This window comes from Oryctolagus cuniculus, chromosome 10, assembly GCF_051225735.1.
Source record: "Oryctolagus cuniculus isolate XC-2025 breed Fujian yellow rabbit chromosome 10, ASM5122573v1, whole genome shotgun sequence".
NCBI lineage: Eukaryota > Metazoa > Chordata > Mammalia > Lagomorpha > Leporidae > Oryctolagus > Oryctolagus cuniculus.
The window spans coordinates 109,964,445-109,987,144 of NC_142876.1; the positions used below are offsets into that span (position 1 = coordinate 109,964,445).

General features: G+C 50.9%; 1 protein-coding gene and 1 long non-coding RNA gene across 3 annotated transcripts in view; one reads left to right on the forward strand and one right to left on the reverse strand.

Annotated features, from left to right (window-relative positions):
• Nucleotides 1–18,250: 18,250 nt before the first annotated feature.
• LOC103349158 (uncharacterized) lies at nt 18,251–20,632 on the reverse strand. The gene is made up of 3 exons (XR_007921956.2): nt 20,493–20,632; nt 19,099–19,334; nt 18,251–18,722 (listed from the first exon to the last, which is right to left on the reverse strand). It is a non-coding gene; the product is annotated as an uncharacterized LOC103349158 (long non-coding RNA).
• The window catches only part of NUP210 (nucleoporin 210), an 89,154-nt gene continuing 86,895 nt past the window's right edge, over nt 20,442–22,700 (forward strand). The window contains exon 1 of one of the 2 annotated variants that reach the window (XM_089306545.1): nt 20,442–20,753. In XM_089306545.1, coding sequence (XP_089162671.1) covers nt 20,581–20,753 — 173 coding nt within the window. In that variant the 5' untranslated portion in view covers nt 20,442–20,580. The remainder of the gene's footprint in view (nt 20,754–22,700) is intronic. The other variant, XM_051852612.3, reaches the window with a different exon arrangement.

The following is a 22,700-nucleotide window of genomic DNA, read 5'->3' on the forward strand; positions in this document are numbered from 1 at the left end:
GACAGAGAGAAAGGTCTTCCTTTTGCCGTTGGTTCACCCTCCAATGGCCGGCGCACCGCGCTGATCTGATGGCAAGAGCCAGGAGCCAGGTGCTTTTCCTGGTCTCCCATGGGGTGCAGAGCCCAAGCACCTGGGCCATCCTCCACTGCACTCCCTGGCCACAGCAGAGAGTTGGCCTGGAAGAGGGGCAACCGGGACAGAATCCGGTGCCCCAACTGGGACTAGAACCCGGTGTGCCGGCGCCGCTAGGCGGAGGATTAGCCTAGTGAGCCGCGGCGCCGGCCCTCTTTTTCTTTTCTTTTCTTTTCTTTTCTTTTCTTTTCTTTTCTTTTCTTTTCTTTTCTTTTCTTTTCTTTTCTTTTCCTTTTCTCTTTTCTTTTCTTTTCTTTTCTTTTCTTTTCTTTTTTACAGGCAGAGTTAGACAGTGAGAGAGAGACAGAGAGAAAGGTCTTCCTTCCGATGGTTCACCCCCAAAATGGCCACTACCGCCTGCATGCTGTGGCTGGTGCGCTGCGCCCATCCAAGCCAGGAGCCAGGTGCTTCCTCCTGGTCTCCCATGCAGGTGCAGGGCCCAAGCACTTGGGCCATCCTCCACTGCCTTCCCAGGCCACAGCAGAGAGCTGGACTGGAAGAGGAACAACCGGGACAGAATATGGCACCAGAACCAGGACTAGAACCCAGGGTACTGGTGCCGCAGGTGGAGGACTAGCCAAGTGAGCCGCGGCGCTGGCCATAGTAATTGGGTTCTGGCCACCCACGGGGAGCCCTCGATTGGCCTGGTCCAGCATCAGCTGTTGTAGGCATTTGGGAAGTGAACCAGCATTTGGAAGCTCGCTCTCTGATTTGCTTGCTCTCTCTCTATCTCTCTCTCTGTCTCTCAAATACATAGATAAATACAAATTTTAAAACTGCATGGATTTCAAAGTTACTTACACTGAAACTGACATTTTTTAGTTCAGCTTATTCTATGACCTTAGTGGAGTCCCTGCGTGCATGGCTGTGCTGTCACACAACCTTTCCATCGCCTCTGGAGTTCGTCGTCGAGGGCCAGGACTCTCTCTCCCTACTAGAGGCCACTGCTGCTGTGACTTCCAGTGTGACAGAGCTGCACCGCCTGTTCTGGAACCTGTGGCATTTTGCTTCTGGCTTCTTTCATTCTAGCGTTCAGGTTTATCAGTAACAGCCTCCTTTTTGTTGCCTACTTATACTCCATGTTACGGATATACCATCGACTAGTACTCCACGTTACGGATGTAACACCTACTAGTACACCATGTTACAGATATAACACTGACTAGTACTCCACATTACGGATATAACACCTACTAGTACACCACATTACGGGTGTACCATCGACTAGTACTCCATGTTATGGATATACCATTGACTAGTACTCCACGTTACAGATATAACACTGACTAGTACTCCACGTTACAGATATAACACTGACTAGTACTCCACATTACGGATATACCATCAACTAGTACTCCATGTTACGGATATAACACCGACTAGTACTCCACGTTACAGACATAACACTGACTAGTACTCCATGTTACAGATATACCACGATTCACGTGTTCTCCCCTGGAGATATTTGGATTCCTTGCAGCTTAGGGCTCCTATGAATGAGGCACCTTTGAACATTTGTGCACACACACAACATTGGTGTGTACGTGTGTGTGTGAGAGAACCCACCATGTTACTTGAGTGAGTATCTAAGAGTTCATCGGGGTAAGCTCTTGCTTTGCTGTATAGCTGATTGCCCACGGTTCTCAGAGCAGTTGTTCTGTTTGGGTTGCTCCCCAGCTGTTGCAGGCTCTGAGCAGCACTTGGCGTTGTCACTCTGTCATTCGAGCTGTGCTGAGAGGAGGGGAGGCCATCTCACCATGCATTTTTCTGGTGACTAATGAGCGTGGGTATTTTTTCACGTACTTCATTTCCAGTCGTGTGCCTTCTTTTATGAAGTGTCTGGTTTTGCCCATTTTTCCGATCAGAATTTGGTTTCTTATGAATTTTTTGGAGTTTTAAAAAATAGGTTCTGGGAACAGTTCCTTTGTTGGATATAAACATCGTGAATATTTTTTTCCAAATTTATGTCTGGCTTATCAATGTCTTCTTTAATTTTTTAGAAGCTGCCTAGGAGGATAATGCACATGTAATCAAGTGTGCAGACAAGTATTTACAGGGTATACATTGGTGTTCTGACACACAGGAAGCCAGCATCGTATTCACCATAGCGAACACATCCATCACCCCAGAGATTTTCTTGTGACACTAGTGATTCCTCCCACCTGCCTCTCTCAAGCCCCGATCCCCAGGAAACCACTATCTGCTCTCTGCCACCACAGGGAGTCTGCGTTTTCTGATTGCTTCTCGCCCAGTGGGTCCTCCCTCGCTTACCTGGTTGCACAGGCTTCTGTGCGGTGGTGCACTACAATGCAGAAGAGAATGGGTGACCCTAGGCACGCTTGCCTTGTTGCTGTAGTGATGAAAGTTTGTATTAGACTGAAGGGTCCTTTCTCCTCCTACTTTGCTGAAAGTGTGTGTGGAGTGCTTCTTCTGCCTCCGTGACGGTTGTGTGATTTCCTTTTTTCATCCTGTTAATGTGATGATATACACTGATGGGGTTTTGCACATTGAATCAGTCTTTCCTTCCTGAAATAAGCCCTACCTGGTCATGATGTGTTATATTCTTATTTATTTTTAGATTCTATTTCCTGGTATTTTGTTAAGAGTTTTATGTGTATGAAGATTATAGATGTGTAACTTTGTTTTCTTGTAAAGTCTTTGTACAGGTTGGGGCCAGGGTCATGCTGGCTCACTCGAAAGAATATGGAATCATTTTCTGTTTATTGTGCTCTGAAAGGGATTGGGTAAATCTGTATTATTTCTTCCATAATGTCTGATAGAATTCCCTGGAGTAGCTGTCTTGACCTGGAGTTTTCTTTGTGGGGAAGTATTTTGGTAAAGATTTAGTGTTTTTTAACAGTTAAAGGACTGCTGACATTTTAAAATTTATTTTTGTGTCCATTTTGGTAAGTTGTATTTTCAAGGAATTTGTTAATTTTATTTAGGCTGCCAAATTTATCGCATAAAGTAGTTCATAATAGTGGAAACTTTAACACCTCCACTTAGTAGATAAAAAAGCAAATGAAACATCGGTAATAGTAGGAAATATTTAAGCAACATTATTAACAAACTCATCTTGATTTAGGCGCTGTGATATAGTTGGTTGAACTGCTGCCTGCAGTGCCAGCATCCCATATGGATGCTGGTTCGTGTCCTGGCTGCTCTACTTCCTATCTAGCTCCCTGCTAATGACCTGAGAAAGCAGCAAAGGATGGCCCACGTGCTTGGGCCCCTGCACCCATGTGGGAGACCTGAAGGAAGCTCCTGGCTCCTGGCTCCTGGCTTCTGTCTTTGGATCGGCCCAGTTCTGGCCATTGCGGCCTTTTGGGGAGTAAACCAGTGGAGAGAAGATCTCTTTCTCTCTCTGTCTCTGTGTCTCTGTCTCTGTCTCATTCTACCTTTCAAATAAATAATCTTTTTAAAAAAGAATATGATACCAAACAAGTACAGAATAACATTTTCAAGTAGCCATGAAATAGACATAGTATATAGACCATATCCTGGGCCATAAAACAAATTTGAAAAGTCATATGAAAGTAGGTGTTAATAAAGTGCTATCTTTCACATCCATTAAGATGACTATAAAAAAAAAAAAACAAGCTGGAGGCAAGTGGTGAGCCTAGTAGTTAAGGTACCCATGTCTCACATTGGAGTACTTGAGTCTAGTTCCCACTTCCAGCTTCTAACTCCAGCTTCCTGCTAATGGAGACCCTGGGAGGCAATAGGTGATGGCTTGGGGTTGGGTTCCTGTCACTCATAGGAGAGCTGTATAGCACTCCTGGCTTCTGCCTCGACCCGGCTATCGTCCTTGCAGGCGTTTAGGGAGTGAACCAGAGATGGACAGGAGCTCTCTCTATCTGTCTCTTCAAATCAGTAAATAAAAATTTTTAAAAAATGCCAGGTGATGGCAAGGACATAGAGAAATTTTAACCTTGTGCTCTGCTGCTGGGAATGTGAAATGGTGCATCTGCTACAAGCAAACCAGATGGTGGGTCCTCAAAAAATAAACTAAAACATGGTTCAGCAATTACATTTCCGAGTATGAACCCAAAAATTGAAGGTGAGGTTGCCAAGAGATATTTGTACACCCATACTCACAGCAGTGTCATTCTGTATGGCCAAAAACATGGAAGCGATCCAAGTGTCCATGGGCAGACGCATGGATAAGCCAAATGAGGTCTTGCATATAAAGGAATACTATTCAGCCTTGCAAAGGAAGGCAGTTCTGTCCCACGGATGAACCTTGAGGACATGATGCTGAGTGAAAGAAGCCAGTCCTGTTGAGTCTGTCTCTGGAGAACGCTAAAGCTGCTCTGAGCACTTAGATCAGCAAGATGAAAAGTGCCAGTCAACTCGCTGAAGATGAGAAGGAAGTTGAGATTCCTTGGCCAGGGCTTCACAGTCCACAGTGTAAGGGCCAGGATGGGACTCAGGCACCCGGACTGTGGATCTGGGCTGTGCCAGGTCGTAGTGGGTGCTCTGTCAGGCCTGTGAGTGACAAGCTCTGGGGATGGGCAGTGACCAGGCTGGTGCTGTGTGGTACTCTGAGGGTGGAAGTGAGTTGTGGATGGAGAAGCTCAGGAAGGCAGAGTGGGATTGGTGCAGGTCGGAGTGCATGAGCTGGCTGAGAGGGCAGTGAGTCCTTTGTCCCTGCAGGTGCTCAACAGTGCAGTCAGACAGCCGCTTTCCCGAACTTAAAACTGTGATTGAGATGAGCATTTGGTGCAGGTGTTAGGATGCTGCTTAGGACACCTGTACCCTCTACTGGAGTGCCTCGTTCTGGTGCTGGCTCTGCTGCCAATTCCAACTTCCTGCTGATGTTCCTGCCTTGGGAGGAAGCAGGAGATGCTTACATACGTGGGTTCCTGCACATATGTGGGAGACATGGATTGAATTCCTGGCTTCCATCTTTGGCTTGGCCCAGCCCTGGCTATTGCAGGCCTTTGGAGAGTGGACCAGTGAGTGGAAGATCATTGTTTATCCATCTCTGTCTCTCTGCATTACAAAATAAATAAGTACATACATATGAAAAACCTGCAATTAATTTTATATTCAAATCAGATATTTAATGGACCAGAAGCTATTATGCCACCCTAGTATATAATATTTTTAAAAATTTTTAATGCCACATTTTTCTGGTCATTTGGCTAAATACCATGAAGATATTTTTTAATAAGAACATGATCTATTCTCCTGTCTGGAAAAGAAATAATTAAATCAACAAGCAAAATCCTCTGGTCTTCAGGAGTATGGAGAGGGAATTCTAATCTCAGCCCAATCCCAACCTCCAAACCCAGAAAAATGCAGCAGGCCCAGGTTATGTGTCAGGCTCTGATGGGATCCAGGGCACATCACTCCATCTCCCCGGTCTCAGCATCCTGGCCTGGAACATGGGAATAAGTGTGCATGTGCTGTCTCTTCAAAGGCTTTTCCCAGTGGCTGCGTCTGGTGCTTTGGTTTTAATGAGGACAAAAGATCACAGATGTAGGCGGCATCTGAGAAGTCAGAAGCTGAATGTACACGCGGAGGGTGTGGCTCGCTTCTGCCTGGGAGGAAAGAAGCATATGTTGAAAGCCAATGCTACTCAGGCGTCCACACGTAGCCCTTTTATGCTGAAAGATGCACTCAGTTCTGTGCTGGGCCTGCATCTCATCCCACCTCGGGGATCGGACTGGCACTGGCACTGGAGAACCACCGGAGAGCCCTTCCTGGGACACACATGTTCCCTTTCCCTTTTTCTTTTTTTAAGATTTATTTTACTTATCTGAAAGACAGAATAACACACACACACACACACACACACACACACACAGAGCAGTCTTCCATCTACTCGAAAAGTGGTTGCAAAGTAGGGCTGGGCCAGGAACTCCATCTGGGTCTCCAGGGTGGGTGGCAGGGGTTTCAGGTACTTGGACCATCTTCTGTTGCCTTCCCAGGCACACAAGTAGGGAGCTGGATCAGAAGTGGAGCAGTGAAGCAGCCAGGACTTGAACCAGCGCCCACGTGGGATGTTGGCATTGCAGGTGGCAGCTTAACCAACTGTGCCACAGTGCCTGCCCCTTAATTACTAATATTCTGGGCTGCTCTGTTCTGAGCTCACCCTTGCAAAATAAAACAGATACTAATTAATTAGCAGAGAAGAGAGGCTATAGATGGATTGCGTTCCCGTGTTCATGGAAAATGACATCTCAAACTCAAGTGAGAATGAAAACAGGAAAAGAATCATAATTCTCTCTTTTTTTTTTTTTGAAAGATTTTATTTTTATTTAAAAGGCAGAGTTACATAGAGGCAGAGGCAGAGAGAAAGAGGTCTTCTATTCGCTGGTTCACTCTCCAGATGGCTGTAAGAGCCAGAGCTGTGCCGATCTGAAGCCAGGAGCCAAGAGCTTCTTCTGGGTCTCCCATGCGGGTTCAGGGGCCCAAGGACTTGTACCATCTTCTGCTGCTTTCCCAGGACATCGGAGAGAGCTGGATTGGAAGAGGAGCAGCCTGGAATCAAACTGGCACCCATATGGGATTCCAGCACCGTAGGCAGCGGCTTTACCTGCTACGCTACAGCGCTGGCCTCTCTTTCTTTTGAAAATGTCACTGGAAATCTCCTTAGCCTGTGTGTTGGAAGAGTTGAGTTTAATGCTTTTTTTTTTTTTTAAACAAATGGCCATATCTGAACTTTTTCTAAAAAAGTATTGATTTGAAAGGCAGAGTGGCAGAGGAAGAAGGGGGGAGGGAGAGAGAGATAATCTTTTTTTTTTTTTTTTAACAGAATGGATAGAGAGAGAGAAGGTCTTCCTTTTGCCGTTGGTTCACCCTCCAATGGCCGCCGTGGTTGGCGTGCTGCGGCCAGCGCACCGCGCCTATCCAAAGGCAGGAGCCAGGTGCTTCTCCTGGACTCCCATGGGGTGCAGGGCCCAAGGACTTGGGCCATCCTCCACTGCACTCCCGGGCCACAGCAGAGAGCTGGCCTGGAAGAGGGGCAACCGGGACAGAATCCGGCATCCCAACTGGGACTAGAACCCCGTGTGCCGGCGCCGCTAGGCGGAGGATTAGCCTATTGAGCCACAGCGCTGGCCCAGAGATAATCTGTTATCTGATGATTGACTGACTCCCCAATGGCTAGAACTGCTAGGTTTAGGTTGGGCCTTAGCCAGGAGCCAGAAACTCCATCTGGGTCTCCTACATGGGTGGCAGGGGTCCAAGCACTTGGACCATCTTCAGCTGCTTTCCCAGGCACATTAGCAGGGAGATGGATCAGAAACAGAGGAGCTGGAACTCAAACCAGCATTCACGTGGGATGCGGGTGTCTTATAAGCATCGGCCTATGATGCTATACCACCTCTGCCCTGGGCTGTAATTCTCACTCTCCCAACTCCATGACTGTGTGAGCTTTCTGCCCTTTCCGGAGGCTCTGTTTCCAGATCTGTGAAATGTGGTTGGTTTTATCTGCCTGTGTGAAAGAAATTATATTGGGCAACAATGGTAACCCTGTAAAGAGTTGTTTACCATAAATCAGTTAGAAAGTAGGCTGTAAGCATCATCATGACTTGGGCAGGAATCCTCTGTACATGAACAAGAAACAGATTCTGTCTGAGACAGCCCCTGACTTAGTGGTTCGATTTGTAATTTTTAAAAAACATATTTTTATTTTGTTTTAAAGTGAGAGAGGCAGAAAAGAGAGAAAGAGATCTTCCATCTGCTGGTTCATTCCCCAAATACCAGTGAGAGCAGGTAACATTCCATGCTATGCCATGACTGTTCATCCTTGTGTCTGTTAGCTGATGGACAACTGTGTTATTTTGGCTTTGGGGCTACTATGAATAACGCTGTTGTGAACAATCATGTACAAGCTTTTTGTGTGGACACATGTTTTCTCTTCAGTGTTTACATGGAACTGATGGAAACTTTGGTGAATTTAATCCGCTTTACAAAATGGTTATGTTATCTTGCCTGCTCACTGACAGTGTGAGGGTCCTAGTTTGCCCATATCCTGGCCAACCTTGTAGCTGTCTGTTTATTACTGTTGTTATTAGGTGGTGGCTCGTGGTTTTGGCTTGTGTTCCTCTGGTGATTAAGGATGCTGGACATCTTTCCTGTGCTTGTTGGCCATTTGTAAGCCATCTTTAGAGAATGTCTCTTCAGATCCTTTTCATTGTTGAGTTGTAATAGGACATCTTTTATACAGTGAAATGGAGAAAAAAAATCTTAGAACTCTGGCACACAATAAGCACTCAAGAAATGAAGTACAGAACAGAACAGAACAAAAGATAACAAGAGCGATCCCTTGAAGAAGGGCCAAGTATTGTCTCGTGAAACTTTTGTTTCAGTTCTGCAAATGCATGTAGGACTTGGATTTCATGAGAATTGTGTTTCTTACTTGGATTGTGCTAGAAAAAGTCCAAACCCTGCAACTCTGAGGACTTGCAGGTAGGCAATGAATTGTACATGCAGATTCAAAACCTCTCTTGCTTTTTTAAAAGATTTATTTATTTTTTTGAAAGGCAGAGTTACAGAGTGAGGGAGAGAGAGAGAGACAGATCTTCAGTCTGCTGGTTCACTCCCTCTATAGCTGCAACAGCCAGAGCTGGGCCAAGCTGAAGCCAGGAGCCAGGAGCTCCTTCCAGGTCTCCCATGTGGGTGCAGGGGCCCAAGCACTTGAGCCATCTTCTGCTGCTTTCCCAAGCACATCAGCAGGGAGCTGGATGGGAAGTGGAGCAGCCAGGACTCAAAGCAGCGCCCATATGGGATGCCAGCACTGTAGGTGGCAGCTTAACCCATTATGTCACAATGTCAATTCCCCTCACCCAACTCTGAAATCCAAAAAACCTCTAAGGCTACTTTCCCAAGATATTGCAACAAAGTTCTTTGGTGGTAAAAACTGACCTAAAATGAACTAAGTTTATTTAAAGTCTGCATGTGTCCCATTTGGTGTGACTATTCATATTTCACTGAGAAAAAGCAGTATGTTGACAAGATGCTGCTGCTAAACCCACTGGGAGTGGAAATGTTTTAATTAAAAAAAACACAACTATCTGCACCTTTTACCTTTCCAACTAAAAATAAAATCCGAAACACAGCTGGTTTCTAAGTTCTCAGTAATGCTTGCAGACATACAAATTGGCTGAGCCAATTTACACTTCTACCAGTAGCAGGAGAGAGTTCATTCCCCCCCAGTCTCTGCCCAGACTTGATATTGTCAGACTTGAAGGGTTTTGCCAATCTGATCAGTGACAAAAGACAGCTTGTTGCTGCTTTCATTAGCATTTCCCTGGTTAACGAGGAGGAGGAGCAGATTTTCCTGTGTGTTTGGGCCATCTGGGCTCCCTCTGCTGCGAGCTGTCTGTTCATGTGTCTTCCCTCCTTTTCAGGCGTGTTTCCTTTGCTTTCCTCAGTTGGGGCACAGAAAGCCATACCCCTAAATGCAGTATATGTAGGCTTGCTGGGCAGTTTGCGCTGAAGGAGACTACGGGGCCATGCATGGGAGTGCAGGGAGAGGCCTTGAGAAGCAGGTGCCGTTGGCCCTTTTTGTGAATTTTTCTTTCACTTGATTTTATGCATCTAATTATTTCCTTTGAAAGGCCAAGTGGCCGGGGTTAGGGGGCTAGAGAGAGGGAGACAGATTTCTTCCATCTGCTGTTTCATTCCCCAAATGCCTGCGACAACTGGGATTGGGCCAGGCTGACACCAGGAGCTGGGAACTCCATCTGAGTCCCCGCCAGTTGTGGCAGGAACCCAAGTGCTTGGGCCCTTACCTGTTTCTTTGCAGGCACATGAGCAGGGAGCTGGCTGGGAAGCAGAGGTGGAAGTCACTCACAAGCACTCCAGGAGGGGAGCAACGGCTTACACTGCACCCAACACCCACTTGCGTGTCATCTTCAATTCCTTCTGTCCACAAACACTTTGAAGCTCCTTTATGCTTAGTTGTTTATGATTGGAATTCACCCAATGACTGTGGAGTCTGGACAGTCCCGTGATCTGCCATCGGCAAGCTTGGATACCAGGGAAGCTGGTGATGTGAATTTGCCAGGGAAGCGGTGGGTGTGACTCCCAGGCGAATCCACAGGCATGGGGGCAGAATGGGAGGGGGCCTTGTGTGTCCTGGAGTCTTAAGGCTCCCAGACCAGGCGCTCTGAGGTGGAAGGGCAGGAGAAAACGGAGAGCAGGTGTAGCACGGAGCGTGTTCGCCACCTTCCACCTTTTGTTTTCCTCGGGGTCTCAGTGGGCGGGCTGTGGCCAGTGGGGAGGGCTGCCTCCTGGACTGACTGCACACGTTGCAGGACTATCAGACACATCCACAATGTTTGGCCAGCTCTCTGGGCACCCCTGGGGCCAGTCAGGTGGGCTGGGAAACTTCTGGAATGCAAGGAGGAGGGACCCTGGGGGTGACTGAGGACTGTCTGCCCAGGGCTGCTGGAGTCAGGTTGAGGCCACTGGGGTAACACCAGCATGCCTGCGCTCCTGCGGTCCTGAGGGTGTGATGAGCTGGCCTCAGTCACTCTGTAGGCTGTGTCACCTAGCAGTACATGTGAGGAAGAGGGGAGAGAGCAGGTGAGGAGAAAGGGCCCAGGGGTCCCCAGGAAGCTCACCGGCTGCAGGCAGTGGTCTGCGATCCTGGGAAGTGGGCACACCTCTTCTTGAGTAAGAGAAAATACACACGTAGAAAACATACCACACGAGCAGGCAGCATGTCTGGGCACTGATGAAAAGCAGCAATTCCTGTAATTAAGTGGTGCCATTATCTTATGCACCATGAGGTTCTGGGAGGCCCTTTGCAGAGGTGGAAGCCATTCCACAGCTCCCAATCATCTTCTTCCTTTGTTTCCCCACAAAGCCGAGGTCTGCAGCTCAGAGGTGGCGTTGAAAGTCTCTGGGGGGTTGGGATGAGGGGGGTGGCCCTTTCCTATTTCCAGGATCCACACTGAGACCTAGCAGCAGACTCAGGTGATGAGGAACTGACATTGCTGCTGCTCCAAGCCGATACCACATGCCAGGGGCCAACCTGGGGGGCAGGACCCGGCCTGGAGGTGCTCTGCAGTACAAATGGCAAATGGCTACTCCACAGACAAAGAGGATGTGGCTGATGCTGTGCATAGCTGGTTAAGCTGTGGCTTGCAGTGCTGGGTGCTGGTTCAAGTCCCAGCTGTTCCACTTCCCATCTAGCTCCTTGCTAATGCACTTGGGAAAGCAGTGGAAGATGACCCAAATGCTTGTGCCCCTGCACCCATATGGGAAACCCAGAAGAAGAAGCTCCTGGCTTTGGTCTGGTCCATCCCCAGCCATTTTGGCCATTTAGGGAGTGAACCAGCAGATGGAAGATCTGTCTGTCTGTATCTCTCTCTCTCTGTTTTGCTCCCCATAACTCTTTCAAATAATTTATATAATATATATATATATATATATATTTAAAACCACAAAGATAAGAGGGGCAGCACATGATTTTTAAGGGCAGAGAGCTAGAGAGGGAATTTGTGGATTGGAAGAGACTTAAAAGATATTTCCACGACTTGCTATGTGCACTTTACTTGGATACCAATGTTTTTAAAGATTTATTTATTTATTTGAAAGTCAGAGTTACACACAAAGAGAAGAAGAGGCAGAGAGAGAGAGAGAGACAGAGACAGAGAGACAGAGAGAGAGACAGAGTTCTTCTATCTGATGGTTCACTCTCCAGTTGGCCACAATGGCTGGAGCTGCACCGATCTAAAGCCAGGAGCCAGGAGCTTCTTCTGGGCCTCCCACCTGGATGCAGGGGCCCAAGGACTTGGGCCATCTTCTACTGCTTTCCCAGGCCATAGCAGAGAGCTAGATGGGAAGTGGGGCAGCCGGGACTTGAACCGACACGCAGTGGCAGCTTTACCTGCTACTCCACAGTGCTGGTCCCTGGATCCCAATTTTTTATTTTTTTTTTTGGACAGGCAGAGTGGATAGTGAGAGAGAGAGACAGAGAGAAAGGTCTTCCTTTTTACCGTTGGTTCACCCTCCAATGGCCGCCACGGCTGGCGCGCTGCAGCCAGCGCACCGCGCTGATCCGAAGGCAGGAACCAGGTGCTTCTCCTGGTCTCCCATGGGGTGCAGGGCCCAAGCACCTTGGGCCATCCTCCACTGCCTTCCCAGGCCACAGCAGAGAGCTGGCCTGGAAGAGGGGCAACCAGGACAGAATCCGGCGCCCTGACCGGGACTAGAACCCGGTGTGCTGGCGCCGCTAGGTGGAGGATTAGCCTATTGAGCCGCAGCGCCGGCCTGGATCCCAATTCTTAAAACACAAACTTAAAAAAAAAAAAAACAACCTGAGACAGTTGGAGATTTGAACTCTAACTGAACACCCTATGGTGAAGGAATTACTGCTGATCCTTAAAGTGTGATACTAGTGTTGCTGTTACATTGTATACGAAAGCTGCTTATCTCTAAGAAATACACACTGAAATCCAGGTGGAATGAAGGGTGTCTTGGATTTGTTTCAGAGTGGTACCAGGCAGGGGTTGGCCACAGGAGTAGAACTGACCTAAGGTTATAGCCTTAGGACTAGACACTCATGGGACTTCATTACCCAAAGCTATTTCAGAGTCCATGGAGAGTGGAATGAAAGCCCATTTGTTTTGGTGCAGAAACATTTGGAAATCCATGTATGTTTTCATCACACGTATTTTCCACGGAGTTCTGGAGAGTTCATACTCTTCCATCTCTCATGGTGCCTGTTGGAGGTTCTCCACTGTGAAATGATTTGTTTCAAATAACTAAGTTGTTACAAAATGATGGTGGATGAACCCTGACTGCAGGCCACAGAAAAAGCTCATTGCCTTTAAAATTCACTTGATCTTTCAGGTTGGAGAAGGGCAAGGGTCAGCCAGGCTGTCTTCCACATGGTCTCCTGGGTTTTCTTCCTCTGACAGCCTGGGAGCCTTGGGCCAGAGCCTTCCCCAGGAAGCAGTATCTCCGGGTCCTCATGGCATCCCTTTGTTTCCTTGTATTTATTTAATGTCTGCTTCTATTTTGGCAACTGATACTGGTATTCTATTTACAGAAGGGACAAAGTTTGCTCCTTAAATAAATGGACGTAAACACTTTGATTTACAGACAAGTAGGAAATAACAGTATCTGTGGTACTGGGGTATTATAAGGATTTTTCTTAGGATGCTGGGAAGTGGCAGAAGTTTGGGAGGTGCTGATATAAGCCACAGGAAGCATTTTCCTGTCTTGTTTTACTTGTAAAGTAGGAAATTGGCTTACACCAATCTTTTCCATCCCCGAAGGTCTCTGTGCACAGGGCAGAACGCTCTGTGTAGGCATCTCAGGAATTGCTGACACCCAGGGCAGAGTGGAAACTCCATGCCCCGAAGGTGACTCCTGGCTGGGGCCTTGACCTGAAACATGGGCCAGGGATGTGCTGAAGGATAATGTAATGGGGGCAATCTCAAGGGGGGACGGCTGTGCCCATCACCGTGTCATTTTTCCGATTCTCTTGAATCAAGTATACACGCACGCACGGGTGGTCAGCAGGCCGTGTCCACCCACGTGTGTTTCATTGGGCTCTCTGCTTATTTATTTATTTATTTTTAAAAGTATGTATTTATTTTATTTGAAAGGCAGAGGCATAGAGAGGTCTTCCATCTGCTGGCTCACTCCCCAGATGGCTGCAATGGCCAGAGCTGAACTGATCTGAAGCCAGGAGCCAGGAGCCTCTCTGGGTCTTCCCATGGTGGTGCAGGGGCCCAAGGACTTGGGCCACTTTCTACTGCTTTCACAGGCCATAGCATAGAGTTTGATCACAAGTGGAGCAGCTGGGACTCGAACCGGCGCCCATATGGGATGTCAGCACTGCAGGCAGTAGCTTTACTCGCTACACCACAGCGCCAGCCCCTATTTATTTATTTTTTAAACATTTCATTTATTTATTTGAAGTGGGAGTTAACACACACACATACACAGAGATAGAGATAGAGAGAGAGAGAGAGATTGTCTTTTATCTGCTGGTTCACTTCCCAATTGGCCACAATGGCCAGAGCAGCGCCGATCTGGAGCCAGGAGCTTCCTCCGGGTCTCCCATGCGGGTGCAGGGGCCCAAGGACTTGGGCCATCTTCTGCTTTGCCAGGCCATAGCAGAGAGCTGAATCAGAAGTGGGGCAGCCTGGTCTCATACCGCCGTCTATATGGGATTCTGGCGCTTCAGGCCAGGGTGTTAAACTGCTGCACCACGGTTGCTTTTTTATTTGTGTAACAAAACTCTGTTGAGATACCTGCAGGTGCCCAGGCAATCGAGAGCACAGGGAGACACCATGCCCCTGTGCCCCCAGAGGTCACTACATGCAAAGCTAGAGGCCGAGGCACTGTTAGGACTTGACATAAATGCAAGCAAGATGCAGACTGTTCCCACCCCTCCTCCCAGGAGTGGCCTCATCCCCTCACCCCCACCCCTGGCAGTCATTCATCCTTCTCTATGTCTGTAACTTTGCCATTTCAAGACTGTGATGTGAATGCAATTATATGGGGTGTACCTTTTCTGTTTTTTTCCTCTTCACTCAGCATAATGCCCTGGGGGTTCATCACCAGCTGGCCCCTGTCTAAGGCTGGGTGACACTGCACGCCATGACTTGAACTGTCACCCATGGAAGGCCCTGTGGCTGCTGCCACTTTGGGCTTACCAGCAACAAAGTGAACCCTGCATGTACATGGGTTTGTGTGAACAGTGGTTTTTATTTCTCCGGGATCTCAGAGTGCGTGTTTGTTTTTAATTAGTTGCCATCACTTTAAATCAAGATGTTTCACCTAAAAATCTGTGTTATGATTTCCCTCATTAACCAGAGGATCTAGAAACATGAGGCCACAGGGAGTCAGTATCCTAATTTGGCAAGAAACCTCCAGTTCAGTCCCCTAATCTGCCACTTGGTTCCTTAACTTATTTATTTACCTGTGTGTTGGGGGAACACACACACACACACACACACACACACACGGAGGCTTTTTTTTTTTTTTTTTTTTTTTTGGACAGGCAGAGTTATACAGTTAGAGAGAGAGAGAGACAGAGAGAAAGGTCTTCCTTCCGTTGGTTCATCCCCCAAATGGCCACTATGGCCGGCATGCTGTGGCTGGCACACCACGCCGTTCCGAAGCCAGGAGCCAGGTGCTTTCTCCTGGTCTCCCATGCGGGTGCAGGGCCCAAGCACTTGGGCCATCCTCCACTGCCCTCCCGGGCCACAGCAGAGAGCTGGATTGGAAGAGCAGCAACCGGGACAGAATCCGGCATCCCAACTGGGACTAGAACCCAGTGTGCCGGTGCTGCAGGCGGAGGATTAGCCAAGTGAGACGCGGCGCTGGCCCACAGGGAGGTTTTCATAAAGTTTGTGGAACATGTCTTACGAGAAAACTGTGCATAACTTTCACATTTTTGCACCAAAATAAATATATCTTTTAATTCAATTTTTAAAATTATTTTTATCAGGGCTGGTGCTGTGGCTCAGCAGGTTAAAGCCCTGGCCTGAGAGCCGGCATCCAATGTGGGCACCATTTTAAGTCTTGGCTGCTTCTTTTTTTTTTTTTTTTTTTGACAGGCAGAGTAGACAGTGAGAGAGAGAGACAAAGAGAGAAAGGTCTTCCTTTTCCGTTGGTTCACCCCCCCCAATGACTGCTGTGGCCAGCGCAAGGCACTGATCCAAAGCCAGGAGCCAGGTGCTTCTCCTGGTATCCTGTGCGGGTGCAGGGCCCAAGAACTTGGGCCATCTTCCACTGCAATCTTGGGCCACAGCAGAGAGCTAGACTGGAAGAGGAGCAAACAGGACAGAATCCGGCGCCCTGACCAGGACTAGAACCCTGTGTGCTGGCGCCGCAGGCAGAGGATTAGCCTATTGATCCACAGTGCTGGCCGGCTGCTTCTCTTCTGCTCCCACTCTCTGCTAACACAGCTGGGAAAGCAGCAGAAGATGGTCCAAGTCCTTGGGCCCCTGCACCCACGTGGGAGACCAGGAAGAAGATCCTAGCTCCTGGCTTTGGATTGGCAATAGATCTTTTTTTTTTTTTTAATATTGATTTATTTATTTGCAAGGCAGAGTTACAGAGAGGCAGAGGCAAGAGAGAAAGGTCTTGCATCGCTGGTTCACTCCCCAAATGGGTGCAATGGCCAAAGCTAAGCCGATCTGAAGGCAGGAGCTTCAAGTCTCCTACGAGGGTTCAGGGTTCCAAGCACTTGGGCCACCTTCTATTGCTTTCCCAGGCCACAGCAGAGAGCTGGATTGGAAGTTGAGCAGCCAGGACTTGAATGAGATGCTGGCGCTGCAGGCAGCAGCTTTATCTGCGACACCACAGCACCAGTTCTGATAAATATATTTTTTAAAAAATCATTCTTATTTACTCGAAAGGCAGAGAGTAACAGAGCACTCGCATCTGCTGCTGGTTTACTCCTGAAATGCCACAGTGGCAGGGCTGGACTGGGGCAGAGTCAGGAGCAGGGAATGTGATCCACATCTCTCACATAGGTGGCAGGAGCCCACGTACTGGATCCATGACTGCTGCCTCCAGGGTCTGCATTAGCAAGAAGCTGGAGCAGGGACTCTGACCCAGGCACTCTGATGTGGGCTGCAGGCATCCTAACAGCTGGGCTAAATGCCTTCTCCTGCATGATCATTTTTAGAAAGTAACACATTTATTTTTATGTATTTTAAAGAAAGAGGAAGAAAAAGAAAGTGAGATTGAAACTGATTTTTTAAAAAAATCCATGTATAGGTTTTGTATTATATGAATTTTCTGTGAAGTTTTTTTTTTTAAGATTTATTTATTTATTTGAAAGAGTTACACAGAGAGAAGAGAGGCAGAGAGAGAGAGAGAGAGAGAGATCTTCCATCCGATGGTTCACTCCCCAATTGCCACAATGGCCGGCACAGCACCGATCCTAAGCCAGGAGCCAGGAGCTTCTTCCGGGTCTCCCATGTGGGCGCAGGGGCCCAAGGACTTGGGCCATATTCTACTGCTTTCCCAGGCCACAGCAGAGAGTTGGATCAGAAGTGGAGCAGCCAGGTCTTGAACCGGTGCTTCAGGCCAGAGCATTAACCCAATACGCCACAGCACTGGTCCCAAAACTGATTTTCTGTCTGCTGGTTCATTCCCCAGCTGGGCCAGGCTGAAGTAAAGACCACTCAGTCTGGGTTTCCACGTGACTGGCAGGGGCCCAACTACTTGAGCCATCCCCCGATGCCTCCCGGGGCATGCATTAGCAGGAAGCCAGAGCCGAAAGTAGAGCTGGGACTTAAACCCATGCACTGGGACATGGGATGCAGGCAGCCCATGTGGTGTCCTAACAGCTGTGCCAAATGCCTGTTTTCTGTGAATGTTTTGAAGGCCCCTCGTGTGTATTACTGCTGTGTATGCAGAAACCTGTTAGGTAGGAAGTCAGTTATGAGCTTATGTGTGTGTGACATTTAAAGAGAAGACATCTACGTCCAGCATATGCATCTGCATCTCAAAGTCATCCTGACAATGTTTCAGGGGCAGCCTGGTATTCGCATCCTGCCCTGCCCCCTTCTACCTGATAACCTGCCAGGTGGGGGTCCCCGCCCCTTCTGCCTGACAAATCTTCCACAATCTCCCAGGTGCAGCCCAGTATCTGCATTTCAACCACCCTGCTCGGGATCCCCATTCTCCAGGGGTCTTGCTCACCCTTCCTCTAAACTCAGGATAGCACCAGCTAGGCTTCCTCCTGTCTGATACCTTCAGGGGAAAACTCAGAAGTTTTCCTTTGTTCCAAGAGGAGCAGAGGTGGGGAAGCAAGACCCATCTCCTTAACACCCTCCCCCCCCTCAACCGGACTGCTGGACTGGGTGCTCAGCCCGCCTGGTCTGGCCAGGTGTAATCTCTCCACTCAACCATGTAACCCCCCCCCCCCAAGTCCGAGCCACTGCACTCTTGCCCAGGTCCTGTCTGGAGAGGTGCCCATGCATCCTTACGGATGTCCCTTCCCTAATAAACCTTGCTATTTTACCTCCCACTACTCTTTGTCTCACGCCTGAATTCTTTCTTGTGCGAAGACGAGAACCCTGCATTTCTCCGGTAACACTAACGTCTTCAACTGCACTCAGGTGCCTGTGGGAAAGGCGCTGGGTGACAGCTCGAGCACCCGAGTAGGAGTCCTTTTCAAGGGAAGCCAGCTGACTGCTGTGGCTACTCCAAGCCAGAGCAGTCCACTGTGTGAACACGAACACAAAGGAAAAAGCCTCCTAGACACGCACTCTGGGGCTGCGTTTTTCTTACAAAAGAGAATGCACTAGAACTTTCCCAGCAGAATGCCCGCTTCCACACAGGAAGACCTCCCCACCTCTGGAGATGACATCTCCCAACAGTCACTTCCCTGGGCTGGGCCCTTCAGGCTTTGAAGGGGATCCCAAGGCGCCCCTCACCATGTCCAGAAGCTCCGTGGTGCCCGAGGGGGCGGGGGTCTGCAGCCTGGTGAGACATCTGTGTCCAGCCCAGAGAACGCCTTTTCCAGGTAGTGTCTCGGCTGGGCTTGCGTTGTGGAATGGAGGGTAAAGCCGCCACCTGCGGAGCTATTGTCCCATATGGGTGCTGTCTCCTGATGAGCTGCCCTGCTTCTGATCCAGCTCCCTGTTAATGGCCTGGGAAAGCAACAGAAGATGGCTCAAGTGCTGGGGTCCCTGCCACTCAGGTGGGAGATGCTGAAGAAGCTCCTGGCTCCTTGCTTTAGCTTGGCCCAGTCCTGGCTGGGGGAGTGAACCAGGAGATGGAAGCGCTTGCTCGCTCTCTCCCGAACTCTTTCAAATAAGTAAAAAACGAAAGAAAGAAAAAAATAATTGAACGTTGCATTCGCTCATTCAGTGGCAGTTGGTGTGGGTTTTTCTGGGTATACTCAAGTCTCCCCACCCACTTCCTGGCTCCTTACTCCTGGGCCTGGGCCTGCGTGCTCCTCCTCTAACCCCCAACTAGTCTGGGCCCCCCCCCCCCCAGTACAACCGTTTCAGAGGCATTCAGTACCTGCTGACCTCATTCCTTGGTGCAGGTCAGGATGGGCACAACCACAAATCAGCCCCCAGAATGCACGCGGGAACTTGGCCATGTTGAAACTTTGGCGGAGTGGTGCGGAGACACAATGGTGCAGGCTTCTCAGGTGTGACCCTGGTGCTGTCACTGGAGAGAAGTCTTGGGGTTCTTGTCTTCTCGCAAGAAATAATTCAGGTGATTCAGGTGTGAGAGAGCAGAGTAGCAAGGTTCTGTTGGGGACAGAGAGAGAGTGCCCAGTCGCTCAGACTAGGGGAGGCCAGGTGACATGGTTAGATGGAGAAAACATACCTGGCAGGCCAGGTGGGTGGCTCAGTGGAGAGCAGAGAGCGGAGTGTGGGTGCTTTGTTTAGACTCCTGGTTTTTAAGGGAGTCTTCCCACCGACTTTCTTTACCTCTGCCCCCTTCTCCAGGCCGAAAGGTTTGCTGAGTTTAATAAGAAAAATCCCTTCCCAAGTTTACTACTGGTGTTGTCAGACAGGTGGAGTCTTGCTGGCGACAGGACAAGGGGTTTCCCCCAGGTGCCTGACTTGGAGGAGAATGTAGAGGTTTTACTGCTCAGTGTTATCAGGCCAGGGTAACCCATTTGATCCTGGGGAGAGAGAATTCTCCTGGGAGCTTTCCTTGGGGGAAGGGCTGGGAACACCTGGAAGGTTACCAGCCTCTGGGCAGGGCTTTGATGTAGGCGCTGGGCTGCTTCCAAAGTCAGCTTCTGTGCCTTTGCATTTTCCTCGGGCCCCTTACACACACAGGCTCATTTCTAACTTCCTACCTACCAGTGCGACTGCTTACAGCTTCTTGAAGACTGAGAACAGTCAGAGCCTGGGGAGCTGGCGGCCCCCAAGGCCGTGGGGCTTTCAGGCTAGTCCAGTTAGTTTTCTCCCCGAAAGGGGCTCAAAGGCGACAAGGCCTACGCCTCTGCCCCTCTTCCGAGCAGCATGGCTTCGGTGGAGGCACCGTGCGTCCCAGCAGTCCCCTCGCAGTCGGGGAGCCGGCGGCCCTGTTCCGCCACGAGGGGCGCCGAGCAAGGTGAATGACCGCTGCACGGTTGGGAAGCTCCTGGGTGGCGTCCGGTTCAGTTCACGCGCCCACTACCACCATGCGGCCCAGGCGTGCGACCGGAGATCTGCGCGGGCGTCCCTAGGCGCGCGCACTCAGCCCTCCCCACCACCGCAGGCGCGCGCCGCGCCCCACCCCCACCCTGTGTCCCGCGGCGAGCTGGGTGCGCCCCGGGGCCGTGCGGGCTTGAGGCCGGGGGTGGGGTCGCTGCAGGCTCGGCCCCCTCCAGTTCCCGCGCTCGGCCCGCCAGGGCCCAGGAAGTGGCCCTCGCGGCGGCCCACGCCCCGCCCCCTCGCTCCCGCGCTTATCACCTGCCGGCCCGGCGCGGGCCGGGACCGAGGACGCGCGGGGGAGCGCGCGGGCGGGCGGCCGGGTCGCCGGAGGTGAAGCGCGGCGAGGATGGCGGCGCGGGGCGGGGGGTGTCCGCGGCCGCTGCTCACGCTCGCAGTGCTGTTGGCGCTGGGCCCCATCCCCGCAGCAGCCAAGCTCAACATCCCCAAAGTGCTGCTGCCCTTCACGCGGTCCACGCGCGTGAACTTCACCCTGGAGGCCTCTGAGGGCTGCTACCGCTGGTGAGGCGCCCGGCCGGCGGGGCGGGCCGGGGAGGGAGGCGCTCGTGGGCCGGGCTGGGCCCCAGCGCCGGGTCGGCCCGGCCGGCGCGTGCTGCAGGTGCGCCGGCGCGGTGAGGCCGGCGGCTGCGGGGTGGCGGGGGGAGAGGGGGTAGGTCCCGGGCGGCCTCCCGGCCCGCGGCCTTCAGGCCCGGGCTGGCGCCTGGGGGCTGGCGGGGCCGGCAGGTGCGCGGCGAGCGAGCACTGGGTCACGGGCCTGCCGGCGGCGGCTTCCACCGCTGCTCGGGCTGCCGCGGGTCGCGCATGACCTGGCGGCGTGCGCGCGGGTCGCTGCCACTGCGCATGGCGCCGCCGGGCCTGGGCGCTACTGCAATGGGAGGCGGCCTGGCGGCTGCGGCCTGCACGTTTACAACTTGTGCGGACGAAGGGGCCCCTGATGGGGCTGACTTGGGAACGGAGGCTCCTGGCTTTGAATCGAGAGGGAGGCACCGGGGTCTTACTTTCCCTTCAGTCCAGGACCCTGGGGCAGGTGGTCAAGTCGCTGCCAAGCCCTAGCCTGGGGACTCGGGTTTCCGCAGTATCTGGTACTCGGGGACTCGTCCCGGGCGCGCGTCTGATGTGATCAGTGGCTTGTGGATGTGGAAGGCGGTGAATCGTTCTAGTTCGGCTGAAGGGTGTTTGGTGGAACTTCGGGAGGCCCGTTGTACAGATGGGAGGGGCGAGGCCAGGGAATGGTTGGTGGGGTCTGCCTAGGTGCGCGACCCGGTTGCTTTTCTGCTTCCCTCTGGGGGAGCTCTGGAGTTGAGTGAATTCGGCCTGTGGAATCCCAGCGAGGAATACAGTTAGAGGCCTCTGACTGCCAGCCCTCTTCATCTCTAGGGGCCCCGGGCTGGGCCCCGAAGAGGGTGATGCAGAGCCGCTCGAAGCAGGTTGGAGGTTTCAGTGGGTGGCGCCCGGGCCTCACCCTTGCCTCAGCACGCGCCCTGCTGGAAGTGAAAGGGCCCTTCCCGCCCCACCCTCCTTGCGCACTTTGGCTGCCTCTTTCATCTTCCCACCCCGGTAGGGTGCAGGCAAGCGTGTTCTAAGTGTATAGGGACGTCAGGCTGCACCCACGTCAGCGTGCTGCCCAGGGCCTGGACCATCATTCTCTATTACTTTTCCCTTGTGCTCATTGGATTTTAAATTTTGTTTACTTTTTAAATGATTTTATATATTTATTTTAGAGGCAGAGTTACAGACAGGGAAAGGCAGAGAGAGGTCTTCCACCTGCTGGTTCATTTTCCAAATAGCCTCAAGGTGTGGAGCTGGGCCAATCAGAAGCCAGGAGCTTCTTCAGGGTCTCCCTGGCAGTTGCATAGGCCCAAGCTCTTGGGCCAGCTTTCACTGCTTTCCCAGGCTATAAGCAGGGAGCTGGATCAGAATAGGAGGAGCCAGGCACGAGTGGAGGACAATATGGGATGCCGATGCTGCAGGCGGAGGCTTAGCCTACTTACTAGGCCGCAGAGCTGGATGCTCCTGTTGGATTTTAGAAAGTTCGCCTTTTGAGCCGGCGCCGTGGCTCAATAGGCTAATCCTCCACCTTGCGGCGCCGGCACACCGGGTTCTAGTCCCGGTTGGGGCGCCGGATTCTGTCCCGGTTGCTCCTCTTCCAGGCCAGCTCTCTGCTATGGCCAGGGAGTGCAGTGGAGGATGGCCCAGGTGCTTGGGCCCTGCACCCCATGGGAGACCAGGAAAAGCACCTGGCTCCTGGCTCCTGCCAGGATCAGCGCGGTGCGCCGGCTGCAGCGGCGGCCATTGGAGGGTGAACCAGCGGCAAAAGGAAGACCTTTCTCTCTCTGTCTCTCTCTCACTGTCCACTCTGCCTGTCAAAAAAAAAAAAAAAAAAAAAAAAGTTCGCCTTCTGAAAGAAGTGTGTTGAGTGGGCCCTAGCGTTTGGAGTTCTTGATGCTC